The 14,158-nt window shown below is 48.8% G+C and overlaps 1 protein-coding gene across 3 annotated transcripts in view; it reads left to right on the top strand.

The window, feature by feature from the left end:
• znf423 (zinc finger protein 423) overlaps window positions 1-14,158 on the top strand; it is a 161,076-nt gene that overhangs the window by 79,599 nt on the left and 67,319 nt on the right. For all 3 annotated transcript variants that reach the window (XM_065022612.1, XM_065022611.1, XM_029668154.2), the window contains exons 4-5: window positions 7,133-10,581; window positions 11,340-11,424. In XM_065022612.1, the coding sequence (XP_064878684.1) occupies window positions 7,133-10,581; window positions 11,340-11,424 (3,534 nt within the window). The remainder of the gene's footprint in view (window positions 1-7,132; window positions 10,582-11,339; window positions 11,425-14,158) is intronic.

The raw sequence follows: 14,158 nt of genomic DNA, 5'->3' as shown, positions 1-14,158 counted from the left end.
TAACTTTACCCGGTGTAAATCTGCTTCACTTAATGTAGTAACATTACCCGGTGTAAATCTGCTTCACTTAATGTAGTAACATTACCCGGTGTAAATCTGCTTCACTTAATGTAGTAACATTACCCGGTGTAAATCTGCTTCACTTAATGTAGTAACATTACCCGGTGTAAATCTGCTTCACTTAATGTAGTAACATTACCCGGTGTAAATCTGCATCACTTAATGTAGTAACATTACCCGGTGTAAATCTGCTTCACTTAATGTAGTAACTTTACCCGGTGTAAATCTGCTTCACTTAATGTAGTAACATTACCCGGTGTAAATCTGCTTCACTTAATGTAGTAACATTACCCGGTGTAAATCTGCTTCACTTAATGTAGTAACATTACCCGGTGTAAATCTGCTTCACTTAATGTAGTAACATTACCCGGTGTGAATCTGCTTCACTTAATGTAGTAACATTACCCGGTGTAAATCTGCATCACTTAATGTAGTAACATTACCCGGTGTAAATCTGCATCACTTAATGTAGTAACATTACCCGGTGTAAATCTGCATCACTTAATGTAGTAACATTACCCGGTGTAAATCTGCATCACTTAATGTAGTAACATTACCCGGTGTAAATCTGCATCACTTAATGTAGTAACATTACCCGGTGTAAATCTGCATCACTTAATGTAGTAACATTACCCGGTGTAAATCTGCTTCACTTAATGTAGTAACATTACCCGGTGTAAATCTGCTTCACTTAATGTAGTAACATTACCCGGTGTAAATCTGCTTCACTTAATGTAGTAACATTACCCGGTGTAAATCTGCTTCACTTAATGTAGTAACATTACCCGGTGTAAATCTGCTTCACTTAATGTAGTAACATTACCCGGTGTAAATCTGCATCACTTAATGTAGTAACATTACCCGGTGTAAATCTGCTTCACTTAATGTAGTAACATTACCCGGTGTAAATCTGCTTCACTTAATGTAGTAACATTACCCGGTGTAAATCTGCTTCACTTAATGTAGTAACATTACCCGGTGTTAATCTGCATCACTTAATGTAGTAACATTACCCGGTGTAAATCTGCTTCACTTAATGTAGTAACATTACCCGGTGTAAATCTGCTTCACTTAATGTAGTAACATTACCCGGTGTAAATCTGCTTCACTTAATGTAGTAACATTACCCGGTGTAAATCTGCTTCACTTAATGTAGTAACATTACCCGGTGTAAATCTGCTTCACTTAATGTAGTAACTTTACCCGGTGTAAATCTGCTTCACTTAATGTAGTAACATTACCCGGTGTAAATCTGCTTCACTTAATGTAGTTCAATAACTCCCCTCCCCAAATAATTGCTGACACCCCATTCTTTCTGCAGACATCATTTAATCTTAATTCGGAGCAGATATTTAACAAAGTTTTCTGAAAATCTGTACGCATAACAAACTGAGTGAGATTGTACCAAGATTCAGTTACCAAACTTCCATTTTCAGTGTAAGTTGTTTTTTCATATTTTTTCCTCTCACCAATCCACACACAATACCCCATAATGACAAAGCAAAAACGTTTTTTTATATCACATTTACGTAAGTATACAGCCCCTTTACTCAGTACTTTGTCAAAGCACCTTTTGCAGCGATTACAGCCTTGAGTCTTCTTCTGTATGGGGCTACAAGCTTGGCACACCTGTATTTTGGCAGTTTCTTCCATTCTTCTCTGCAGATCTTCTCAAACTTTGCTGCACAGCTATTTTCAGGTCTCCCCAGAGATGTTTGATTGGGTTCAAGTCCGGGCTCTGGCTGGGTCACTCAAGGACATTCAGAAACTTTGCCTTTTGGCAAACTCCAAGCGGGCTGTAGTGCTTTTTCCATGCGTCCACTGTCCTTCTGGAAGGTTCTCCCATCTCCACAGAGGAACTCTGGAGCTCTGTCGGAGTGACTATCGGGTTCTTGGTCACCTCCCTGACCAAGGCCCTTCTCCCCGATCGCTCAGTTTGGCTGGGCAGCCAGCTCCAGGATGAGTCTTGGTGGTTCCAAACGTCTTCAATTTAAGAGTGATGGAGGCCACTGTGTTCTTGAGGACCTTCAATGCTGCAAAAATGTTTTGGTACCCATGCCCAGATCTGTGCCTGGACACATCAATGGAAACGGGATGCATCTGGGCTCAATTTCAAGTCTCATAGCAGAGGGTCTGAATACTTATGTAATTAAGGTATTTCTGTTTTTGATTTTTAATTTTGCAAATATTTCTAAATATCTGTTTTCGTTTGGCAGTATGGGGTATTGTGTGTAGATTGATAAGAAAACAAATCTGTAATACATTTCAGAATGAGGCTGTAACATATAATGTGAGAAAAGTCTAGGTGTCTGAATACTTTCAGAATGCACTGTACGAGGGGTGATGGAGGTCCTTAGTGGTTCAAGGTTGTGTCTTTAGGACTGAGTGACTCATATACTGGTCAACCTCCCATGTTTTTCCCAGTTCCCCTCCTGTCACCTGGATGTCTCTTGGGCGGTGAAGAGAGGAGAGGCCTGTCAGCTGTTGCCGCCCCATGCCCCCTCACCCCGACGCCCCCTGCCCCTCACCTTCTGCCCTGGGAATGTGGCCGGCTGCTTGGGAACTTTTGGGCGCCAAATGCTCCATATGGGCTGTGGGCAGCGTGTGACTGTGTCCTCCAGGACTCAGGCCCCTGACAGACTGCGTCCGCTCTGACTTCACCCACCCTGTGTGTGTGTGTCCTCCAGTACTCAGGTCCCTGACAGACTGCCTCCCATGGGTCTGAGGGACAGCAGTGGACTGGAGACCTCTAGAGACAGACTAGGCCTAGGGAGATAAATGTGTGTACATTTGCGAAAGAGGGAGATTAAACATTTTGATGGTCAACAACAACCCCACATGGCTTCAGACCCCATCAGAAGTCACAGTGTGTGTTGTGATAGAGTATTTGACTGAGGAATGAGTTATAGCATAGTATACCACAATTTAGGTTGATAGTTTTACCCTGGAAAAGTTTGGAAACGATGGATTGATAGTGGGAGGAAGGAAGAGGGGAGAAGAGGTGAGAAGTAAGGACAGAAGGAGCTTGAAAATGGGGAGCAGTTCTCCTCTTGAAAGTTCCATTCCCCCTGTCGGCTTGTCCGTTGCTCCAGGCTTGTCTGGCCTGCATGCTGCGCTGCCCTGTCAGAGACCTGGCTGGAAGTTGTTTTTCTGCCCCCTACGGTGTGTCTCTGCTGCCTGGGGCCATGGGAAGGGGGCCAAGGGGATGGGGTTGGGAGCCAGGCAGGGGGCTCGGTGGAAGTTTGGGCAGGGAGCCAGACTGAAAGGTGGAAATGTTAATTAGGGAGGAGGGGTGTGAGTGGAGGGCAGGGGAATGTGACGAGGTGAGCCCATATGATAAACATACACACATACTGTACAGTAGTCTTATTAGAGAAGACCTTCTACATTACCCACTGCTCCCTCAGTAGGGCCAGTCTTGTTACCTGATTCCTGTTGTCTCTGACCCACTGGGGGTTGGCAGCAGCTATGGACCTTGCTGTTACTCTTCATTACGACAATTGATCATCCATAAATATTGATTCAATGATCACCCTCTTTGTTTTTGTCCTAGTCCAAACCATGTTGTGTGGTATTGAAATGATGTGTACGGCATAAATAACAGACACACACACCACGGTTGTCCAAGGCCTGAGTGACTACAGACAACTGCTTTCTAGAATAGGATAGAAACAGACCCCCTGCTTTTAATCAAGTCTCAGTAGAGAGATGTCAGCCCAGTCAAGCTGGCTGTTTGCTCCCCCCCCCCCCCCCCAGGAGGAGCACGTTGACACTGCAGATTATCTCCATATGCATATGGAGCAGGTTTAGTGGCAGTACAGTTGATAGAACAGATTATTAATGATCACATTGTTTGGACATGAAGGAAGGCGTTAGTCTCTGTCTGCCAGTCAGTGTTGTGGACATCATGTGGAAACGGAGGGAGGCCGTCCTGCTCTAATGAACAGCCTGGCTTTTTGCTTTCTGGGGCTGTGTTTCCGTTGCACTTCAGAGGAGACGCCGCCACAGCGGCTTCTCAGGGGTGGCGTGGTTTTGGGATGGGGTACACGGGGAGACGGACCTCTGTCCTCGTGTCTGATGAGGGGAAGAGCAAGCTAGAGCTGGGGACGCCAGGCTGGGCATGTCTTCATTACCGCGTTTCCTCCACGCTCCGGCCTCGGCATGCCGGCTGGCTGGCCAGCCTATTAGAGAGGGGACAGGCGTCATCAGGCCGGCCCAGTCTGGATAGAGCGAGGTGGGGGGTGGGGCAGCATGGGGCGTCCTCTTGAAACTCAGACCAAAATTGGCCATCCCTGCTCCATCCATCCACTACCTCTATGCTCGTACTCAGGTAGAGCTCAGTTGGGGCCTTCGTCTGTGGCCTTGTGTTTTGTTCGGCCAGTTCCAATTACTGGGCCCTGATTGGAGGCAGGATGGCCGTTCTTCCTCTGGACTGCAGTGTCTCCATCTGCCAGGCACTCCCTCCTCCCTGCCTGGCCCCACCCCTCCACCTGGGCCATGGCAGCGGAGGTGAAGGCCAGCGCCAGGGGCAGCCATGACTGTAGCCTGTTAATTCAGTAATGAGTAACAACATGAAAGACATGGGCGGACGGAGGGTGGAACAGACTGGGAGAGCGAGATAAAGACAGAGAAGCCATCAGGGGTGTGCTTGGGAACGCTGGAGTGAGGAGACATGGGAGCAGCATGTGTTTGCGTGCCCATTCCAGTCTTTTCTCGCTTTTCTCTCTGCTTCCCCCTCTTTATTTTCTGTTTCTTTTCTAATTTAACTTTTCATTGAAATTTCTTACCCTGTTTAGTGCTCTTGCCAAGTCCCCCAGCGGACCGATGACAAAAGCCCTCTAAAAGCCATGTGATCTTCCATTTTCCGACAGCCACACTTCTGAGGATTAAGGCTATTTAATGACTATAATCTCCTTTCTCAAAAGTGATTTCTCACATTCTGTTGCAGTCAGAGGGATTGCATTAGCATTAATAGATTTAGAATTCGACAGAATGACCACATGTGCCAGGAGTTTTTTTTCTTCTCTTCTTCCCTCACCATTCTTTCTCCCTCCCACTTCTCTACTTATTTATCTCTCATTTTATTTATTTCTTCTTCTTCATGCTCAAGCAAGTGTTCCTTTGTATGTGGTGTGATGTGGTGCAGTACATGGCTGGGGCTCGGCAGGATGGCGTACCTGTCAGTCGTGAGCAGCTCTCCCCTCTGCTCTCTCACCTCCACTCGGCTCACATCAGAGACCAGCCTGTCAGGGGCCACGCTTTCATTGTGCAGCCAAAGAATTCACCCCAGTTAAGGCCCTTTTGGGCTTTTCATCCCCTCTCTTTATTCGGGACGCCGAGGCCCTCTCTCGCTCCTGTGTTGCCGGGGTTTAACTTGTGTCAGAATGACTCTTATCCTGACACGGACACAAAGGCATGAGAGGAGGACTGGGGGGAATGGCTACAATAGGGAGGGGATGTCCAGACACCCCAGCTGTGTAGACAGTGGGGTACAGGCCTTAACTGTAATCTGAGAAACAGAGTTGTTCCCCCCTCCATCACGCTTACATAGTTACCCACACATAAATACAGCACACACTCACGCACGAGCACAGATGCACGCATACACACACACACACACAATGCAGGTGGTACTCCGTTTTGGGCTCAAAATAGCATTTATGTTAGGATTTATGTACTCAACAAAACAGCGTGTTACTGGTTTGATCTGTAGCATGTAAATAGGCTGTAATTGTTAGTTTCTCCTGCTTCTCTGTACAAATTCTCTCAAACATATTTCCCAGCATCTTTTCTTTCCATCTTTGTCCATTTCCTTGGTCTCGTTCATACTTGTTTATTAACTTGCCCTCGTCCTGTAATATTTCTCTCCTCATTGTTGTGGCTGGATGGCATCTCTCTCCTGTTGCCTTTATCTTCCATGTAATATCTCTGTTTTACAGTCTTTTAGAGCAGAGGTTTCTTTCCTAGCTCCAAGCTAAATTCATAATTCATGTTTTTACAACAAGATGACCCACAAACCCCTGCAGTTTTTTTATTTGCTCTGCACAGCATCTACATTTTTCGAGTGCATCGATTCATCACATTCATCTATTTCCCACCAAATCTGCAGTGCATACCTTTTGTATAACACATATTGTACGAGTGGGTAGTGGGAAGGGAAAAATATTCATAGTTGCTTAAAGAGATAAGTAGCAAATTACTTCTCTCTCTTAGATAAAGAATGTTGTTAATACTTTGTTTTGAAGCCTACTTTTGCTGAGAGGACAGTTACCTGTTTGAGTGTGATTGTCAGCCAAAATACAAATGAGATGCAGATTGAGTCACGTGCCCTCCAGCTACAGACTAGTCTCATGTAAAAAGCCTGTTTTATAAGATGTATGTGTGGAGAGGGGAAATGCGGGAGGCTGTTTACTTATTGTAAACATTTGGTTATGTGTGATGATGACTACCAGAGGCTTCTCTCCTCACGCATTTAGAGCAGAGTGTGAAACTTAGTCAAATAAAGCAAACAGGCTGAGCTGGAGAATTCTGGGTTTGTCTGAACCACAGTGGGACTCCTGGCTCGCAGCATTCCTGCTCAATAAGTCATGAGCGTTTCTCCTCTCCTTCAGACGGCTCTAGTTTAGATGCTAAATAGATGACGTGAGGGCTGTGGCAGGCCCCCTCAGACTGCACAAAGCAGGACAGAGTTAATTTATGCTCTTTGTGTATATTTATATTATGTATGCATTAATAGACTTTCCCTTGTGTCAGCACCAAACTGGAGAAAAGCATACAGAATCCCGTGTTTTATTTCATTCACATTGTTATATAAGAATATACCCTCACTATTGGGTGTCTTCTAATCGGTTTTCGAATTTCAATCTTGTCCCCATAATGACAATATATGATAAGGCAGATGTAATTCTAGAGGGGGTGGGGAATGTTTGCTTAGGGAGGATGAAGAGAGAGAAAATACAATTTGTCCTTATTTCTTAAATCTTGTGGGACTGTCTTTAATTCTATTCTGTTTTAGATTTTTTTTTAAATCTCCTCTCTAACACTTTAATTCTGCCTGTGTTTTGCATTGCAGATGGTGATGATGACCCTGGGCTCTCCTGGGTAGGGTCCTCTCCCTCCAGCAAAGACGTGGCGTCACCGTCACAGATGCTGGGGGACGGCTGCAGCGATCTGGGCATGGGCACAGGGGAGGAGGAAGGGGGCGCGGGGCTGCCCTACCCCTGCCAGTTCTGCGACAAGTCTTTCAGCCGCCTCAGCTACCTGAAGCGCCACGAGCAGATCCACAGCGACAAGCTGCCCTTCAAGTGCACCTTCTGCAGCCGCCTGTTCAAGCACAAGCGCAGCCGCGACCGCCACGTCAAGCTCCACACCGGAGACAAGAAGTACAGCTGCCAGGAATGTGAGGCGGCTTTCTCCCGCAGCGACCATCTCAAGATCCACCTGAAGACCCACAGCTCCAGCAAGCCCTTTAAGTGCAGCGTGTGCAAGAGAGGCTTCTCCTCCACGTCCTCTCTGCAGAGCCACATGCAGGCCCACAGGAAGAACAAGGAGCACCTGGCCCTGCGTGCTGAAAAGGAAGGGGGGAAGCGTGGCAGCAATGCAGGCAGTGGAGGGGAGATGGACCAGGACCTGTACATGTGTGACTACTGTGAGGAGACCTTCAGCCAGACAGACGAGCTGGAGAAGCACGTAGTGACCCGCCACCCCCAGCTGTCTGACCGCTCCGACCTGCAGTGTATCCACTGCCCCGAGATCTTCAGTGATGAGGGCCTGCTGCTCTCCCATATCGAGACGTCCCACGCTAACCACAAACACAAGTGTCCCGTGTGCTCAGAGCAGTTCCCCTCTGTGGAGGACGTCTACTGCCACATGGACAGCCACCGGCAGCCCGACTCCAGTAATCACAGTCCCAGCCCTGACCCCGTGCTGGGCAGCGTGGCATCCATGAGCAGCGCCACCCCGGACTCCAGCGCCTCTCTGGAGAGGGGTTCCACCCCTGACTCCACCCTGAAGCCCATCCAGAGCCGGCGCAAGCTGGCCCCGAACTCTGACCATGACGACGGGGGTCACTGGACGGCCAAGGTGACCTACAGCTGCCCCTACTGCTCCAAGAGAGACTTCAACAGCCTGGCCGTTCTGGAGATTCATCTGAAGACCATCCATGCAGACAAGCCCCAGCAGAACCACACCTGCCAGCTGTGCCTGGACACCCTGCCCACGCTCTACAACCTCAACGAACACATCCGCAAAGCCCACAGAGGCAGCGGAGGCGCCTCAGCGGCCTTCCCCCTGCTTCAATTCACCAACGTGTCGGCCTTCCACTGCAACTACTGCCCAGACATGTTTGCAGACATCAACACCCTGCAGGAGCACATCCGTGTGTCCCACTGCCTGCCTGGAGGAATGGTTGCAGGCTCCACCACCCTGGAGGGCAACCACGCCTTCTTCTGCAACCAGTGCTCCATGGGCTTTCTCACAGAGTCCTCTCTCACAGAGCACATCCAGCAGACCCACTGCAGTGGAGGAGGCATGCCCAAGATGGAGTCTCCCATCCTGCAACCCTCCCAGTCCTTCATGGAGGTCTACTCCTGCCCTTACTGCACCAACTCGCCCATCTTCGGCTCCCTGCTCAAGCTCACCAAGCACATCAAGGAGAACCACAAGAACATCCCACTGGCCAATAACAAGCGGCAAGCAAAGGTGGCGGAACTCAGCCCCGCCTCCTCTGATGTGGAGATCTCCTCCCCCAAACGCCATAGGCTGGCTGGGGACTCCACCACAGCAGGGTCCAATGGAGACTACCCCTGCAACCAGTGTGACCTGCGCTTCAGCAGCTTCGAGGGTTTTCAAGCCCATCTCAAGTCCCACCTGGAAATGCTGCTGCGGAGGCAGTCCTGCCCGCAGTGCAACAAAGAGGACTTCGACTCCCAGGAGTCTCTGCTGCAGCACCTGACGGTCCACTACACCACCACGTCCACCCAGTACGTCTGTGAGAGCTGTGATAAGCAGTTCTCCTCAGTGGACGATCTGCAGAAGCACCTGCTGGACATGCACACCTTTGTGCTGTACCACTGTACGCTGTGCCAGGAGGTGTTTGACTCCAAGGTGTCCATCCAGGTCCACCTAGCTGTCAAGCACAGCAACGAGAAGAAGATGTTCCGCTGCACAGCCTGCACCTGGGACTTCCGGAAGGAGAGTGACCTTGAGCTGCACGTTAAACACAGCCACCTGGGGCACCCCACCGGCCCCGGTGTCACCAGCAAGGCCCGTAAGTGCATCTTCTGTGGGGAGACGTTCTGCACAGAGGTGGAGCTGCAGTGCCACATCACCACCCACAGTAAGAAGTTCAACTGCCGCTTCTGTGGCAAGGCCTTCCACGCCATCGTTCTGCTGGAAAGGCACCTGAGGGAGAAGCACTGTGTCTTTGATGGGGGGAACGGCACCGGGAATGGAGGAAGCCAGAATGGCACACCCAACGGTGTAACCCAGAGCTCCAAGCGTGGGGGAGGAAGCGAAAGATCGACAGTGGCCACGGAGCAGGCTGACCTGCAGAACTTGCTGCTAAAGAACGCGAGTCAGGATGTAGCCAACAGCCATGAGGCCAGCGGAGGGGAGGAGGAGCTGGACAATTCAGAGCCCATGTACGCCTGTGACATCTGTGGAGCAGCCTACACTATGGAGAGTCTTCTGCAGAACCACCGGCTGAGGGACCACAACATCCAGCCCGGGGACGACGACGCCGGCACCCGCAAGAAGAAGGCCGACTTTATCAAGGGAAACCACAAGTGCAACGTGTGCTCACGGACCTTCTTCTCTGAGAATGGCCTGAGGGAGCATGCCCAGACCCACCGTGGTCCCGCCAAGCACTACATGTGCCCTATCTGTGGAGAGCGCTTTCCCTCCCTGCTCACGCTCACCGAACACAAGGTCACCCACAGCAAGAGCCTGGACACGGGCACCTGCCGCATCTGTAAGATGCCCCTGCAGAGCGAGGAGGACTTCATAGAGCACTGCCAGATGCACCCAGACCTGAGGAACTCTCTGACGGGCTTCCGCTGTGTGGTATGCATGCAGACGGTCACCTCCACCCTGGAGCTCAAGATCCACGGCACCTTCCACATGCAGAAGCTCTCAGCCGGCGGGGGCAGCGGAGGCGGGGGCGGCTCAGCCTCCTCCTCTCCCAACGGCCAGCTGCAGCAACACAAGCACTACAAGTGTGCCCTGTGCCTCAAGGAGTTCAAGAACAAGCAGGATCTGGTGAAGCTGGATGTGAACGGGCTGCCCTATGGGCTGTGTGCTGGCTGTATGAGCCGGGCTACCAACGGCCAGTCTCCCAGCGGGGGCACCACTCCCCAGGAGGCCGGGGGAGAGAAGACTGCGGTTGGGCTGCGATGCCCCGAGTGTGCTGTGAAGTTTGAGTCCCTGGAGGACCTGGAGAGCCACGTTCAGGTGGACCACCCCGAGATGAGCCCGGAGAACAGCGGGGCCAAGAAGGTGACGGATGCCTCTTCTATCCCTAAAGTAAGAACACACATATAATGTTTTCCCCCACTATGGCTTGATCAGCACATTGATTTACATTGAAATCTACGTACAATATAAGAAAATGCTAAGGTTTCGGTAAACAGCAGGTTCAGTTTAGTAATTTATGAATCACCCATATGGTGAATAACCAACATGGTCCTCTGCAATATAAAATAAATGGAAGTTATTACCAACCCAACAAAAAGTTTAATAGCCCTGCATTTAGACAAATCTAATGAATGCATTAGAACGTCATTGTATTCAATCACTCCTAATCCTTTTGAAATCTAAAGATTTTAATGTAATTTTTATCATTTGATGCCATGTTGTTCCCACTTATACTTATCATGGGTGCAAAAATAACCTAGTTTTAAAAGATTTCCCTCATACAATACTATAAACATTTTAACGGTATTTTCTAGCAGTGTGTCAGTTCCCAGTGGCTAGCGTGTCAGTAAGAAGTTGTGCTCAGTTAGATGTGTGAATTCATGGCTGCGTTTCATTTGGGCCCGGCGGGGCCTGCAGCTCGGCCCTGCTGAGGCATTGTGTGGCATGTTCGCTCTACTAGATATTGACAGTGAGGTCCCTGGGACGCTCAATCTTTACCTCCGCTTTTGTTTCAGCTCAGTGTAACAGCAAGGAGAAACCTCCAAATCCCCCCCCCAGTACATCCTTTCTGTATTGTGTGTGTGTGAGTGAATGAGCAGTTTGATTCGCTCTCTAAAACGATTGTCTACCTGTCTGTTGCATTGCAGAAGAAGACGTACCAGTGCATCAAATGCCAAATGACCTTCGAGACAGAACGGGAGATCCAGATCCACGTAGCCAATCACATGATTGGTGAGTCAGCCTAGTCTCTTCCTGTTTGTGTGTATACGCGTGTGTGTTTGTTATCTCTGTGCCCGTCTCTCCTTTCAGTTTCCTCTGGCTCCACAGCCTTCTGTTTGGCCTAGCTCTCGCCCTCTCTCTCCCCGGCCTGCACACCACACAGGTGTGAGACAGACAGGTGAAATGAACAGCTCTATTTGTGGAGCTGCCGCACTCGACAGCTGTTCCATTGTTTAACACTTGACTGCGCAGCTGAGGCCGTGGCTGCAGGTCTGATTGCTCCGTTAACTCTTCACTATGTGACCAGGGCTGTGACTGCAGGCCGTGCTGTACAGTAAAAGGGCAACAAACATTTCCTTTTCTTGCTCTCCCTTTTTCCTCCTCATCACTGGACTTTCTCCCAGACAATAGCCCTCAATGTGTTATTATCTCTCTCTCTCTCTCTCTCTCTCTCTCTCTCTCTCTCTCTCTCTCTTCAACATGTGTGCACTCTCTAGGACATTATAAGGACAAAGTAATTTTTTCTCTGCTCTACCAGTAACATTGAAATCTATGTACAATATAGGAAAATGCTACGGTTTCAGTAAATAGCAGGTTCAGTTTAGTCATTTATGAATCAGCCATATGGTGAATAACCAACATTGTCCTCTGCAGTATAAAATAATGACACCGTAGAGCATTTCCTTTGTGTGGTCTGATTGGCCACCCACTACTAACCTTGTGTGTTCACCACCTCGCACTGACCTCCACACCTGGATGTAGAGGACACTGTGGAGAGTTAGGAGGCATGGACGATCACATTACCTCACCCACAGTATGCATATCATTGTAATAATATGTTGTAAATAGGTCTCCAAAAAAAGTTAGCGAGACCTTAGAAGCAGCCCAAAGATGCCAGACAGACTCCCCCCTGATTCCCACCAGGTGGATGACATTTCCTAGCACATGCTATCTGGAGGCAAATCAGGTTTACAGGCTCTGATGCAGCACAGAGGTATGTGTGCTCAAACTGAAAAGTTCCTCTGTAGTTTTTTACGGGCTTCCTCCCTCTGTGTTGTTATTCTGTAACTAATAATTGCTGCTGCAGTGTACTGTAGTGTAGATTAACAAGCTTGGCCTGTGAGTAATTTGGGAGAACAAACGGCAGAACACTGAGAGCCGCAGCGACTCCCCAGCCTTCTCCAGGCCTGACAGCTGATATCGGAGTTGTGCCGGTTGATGTATTTTCAGTGCGTGGGTCCTCCTGAGTCCTGCAGTAGTTGTCTAGAGAGAGAGAGAGAGCTGGTACAGAACAGAACCACAGCTATAGTGTACAGGCGTGCTGCCTATCTCAGCCCAGTCTGGCTGGGAACAGAGCTTCTCTCCACTGGATTCATTCACCACCCCAGTTTTTCTTTTCTCTTACTTCCCATCACACTGTGTTCATTTTCCTGGAGGGCTGAAGGCCCATCCCATCCATGTCCCCATGCTCTCTCTCCTCCCCCATCTCCACCTTCAGCCCTCCAGCCTGAGAATCCTCTCCTTTCAGAGCGCTCTCTCCCCCTAAAAGACTGTACCGCGATGGGGAGAGATAGGGGGTGCTTGAAGGGGGGCAGGCTGAACGCTCGTCTCTCTCAGCCGCCATGGAGGGAATTTTGGGTTAATTAACATCAGAATTTTCAGAAAAACTGGAGATTAATTATGGAATTGAGGCAGATTATTTTCAATAATGTTATTATTTTATTTATTTCGAACCCCTCTTCAAAGATGGATGACGTTTTTCAACAGTGAAAGAGAGCAGTGTCTTTACCTTTATCTGTCGAGGCGTCTGTGGTGAGAAAATTGAGGAGAGATCACAGAGGAGGAGTTTTCTGCTCTCCCTCTCGCTCCTCTCTTTCTTGGGCAGATTACGAAACAATCATTAAAAAGCTACGCTATCTGTCGGCTTTGATATATGACTGCTGAGGTTATCCCTGAGCTTTGATATATGACTGCGGAGGTCGTCCCTGAGCTTTGATATATGACTGCGGAGGTTATCCCTCAGCTTTGATATATGACTGCGGAGGTTATCCCTCAGCTTTGATATATGACTGCGGAGGTCATCCCTGAGCTTTGATATATGACTGCGGAGGTCGTCCGTGAGCTTTGATATATGACTGCGGAGGTCATCCCTGAGCTTTGATATATGACTGCGGAGGTTATCCCTCAGCTTTGATATATGACTGCGGAGGTCATCCCTGAGCTTTGATATATGATTGCGGAGGTCATCCCTGAGCTTTGATATATGATTGCGGAGGTCATCCCTGAGCTTTGATATATGACTGCGGAGGTCATCCCCGAGCTTTGATATATGACTGCGGAGGTCATCCCCGAGCTTTGATATATGACTGTGGAGGTCGTCCCTGAGCTTTGATATATGGCTGCGGAGGTCATCCCTGAGCTTTGATATATAACTGCGAAGGTCATCCCTGAGCTTTGATATTTTACCCTCCTCTTTTCTCCTTATAGAAACCCTTCAGAATGCGCAAGTCTTAGTTCTCACTAGGCATTTCCAACCTAAAATGTCCTGAAACATTTGACCTTGTACACACATTCTATATTATACATTAGTTTGTTAGAACAGTAGCAACAGTGAAGGTATTCTGCATTCTACTCCATTGTTTACAGTTTGTAAGGTGATGGATGCAGTCTTCATCCCCATTGTGGCAGAGAGGGAGTTTTGGAGAGAGTGATCTAGAACAAGAGGTCTTCAGTGTGTGTTGTTGTC

The sequence above is a fragment of the Oncorhynchus nerka genome, linkage group LG9a (genome assembly GCF_034236695.1).
Source record: "Oncorhynchus nerka isolate Pitt River linkage group LG9a, Oner_Uvic_2.0, whole genome shotgun sequence".
In the NCBI taxonomy this organism is placed as follows: Eukaryota; Metazoa; Chordata; class Actinopteri; order Salmoniformes; family Salmonidae; genus Oncorhynchus; species Oncorhynchus nerka.
This window is presented reverse-complemented; position numbering and strand designations above follow the sequence as displayed.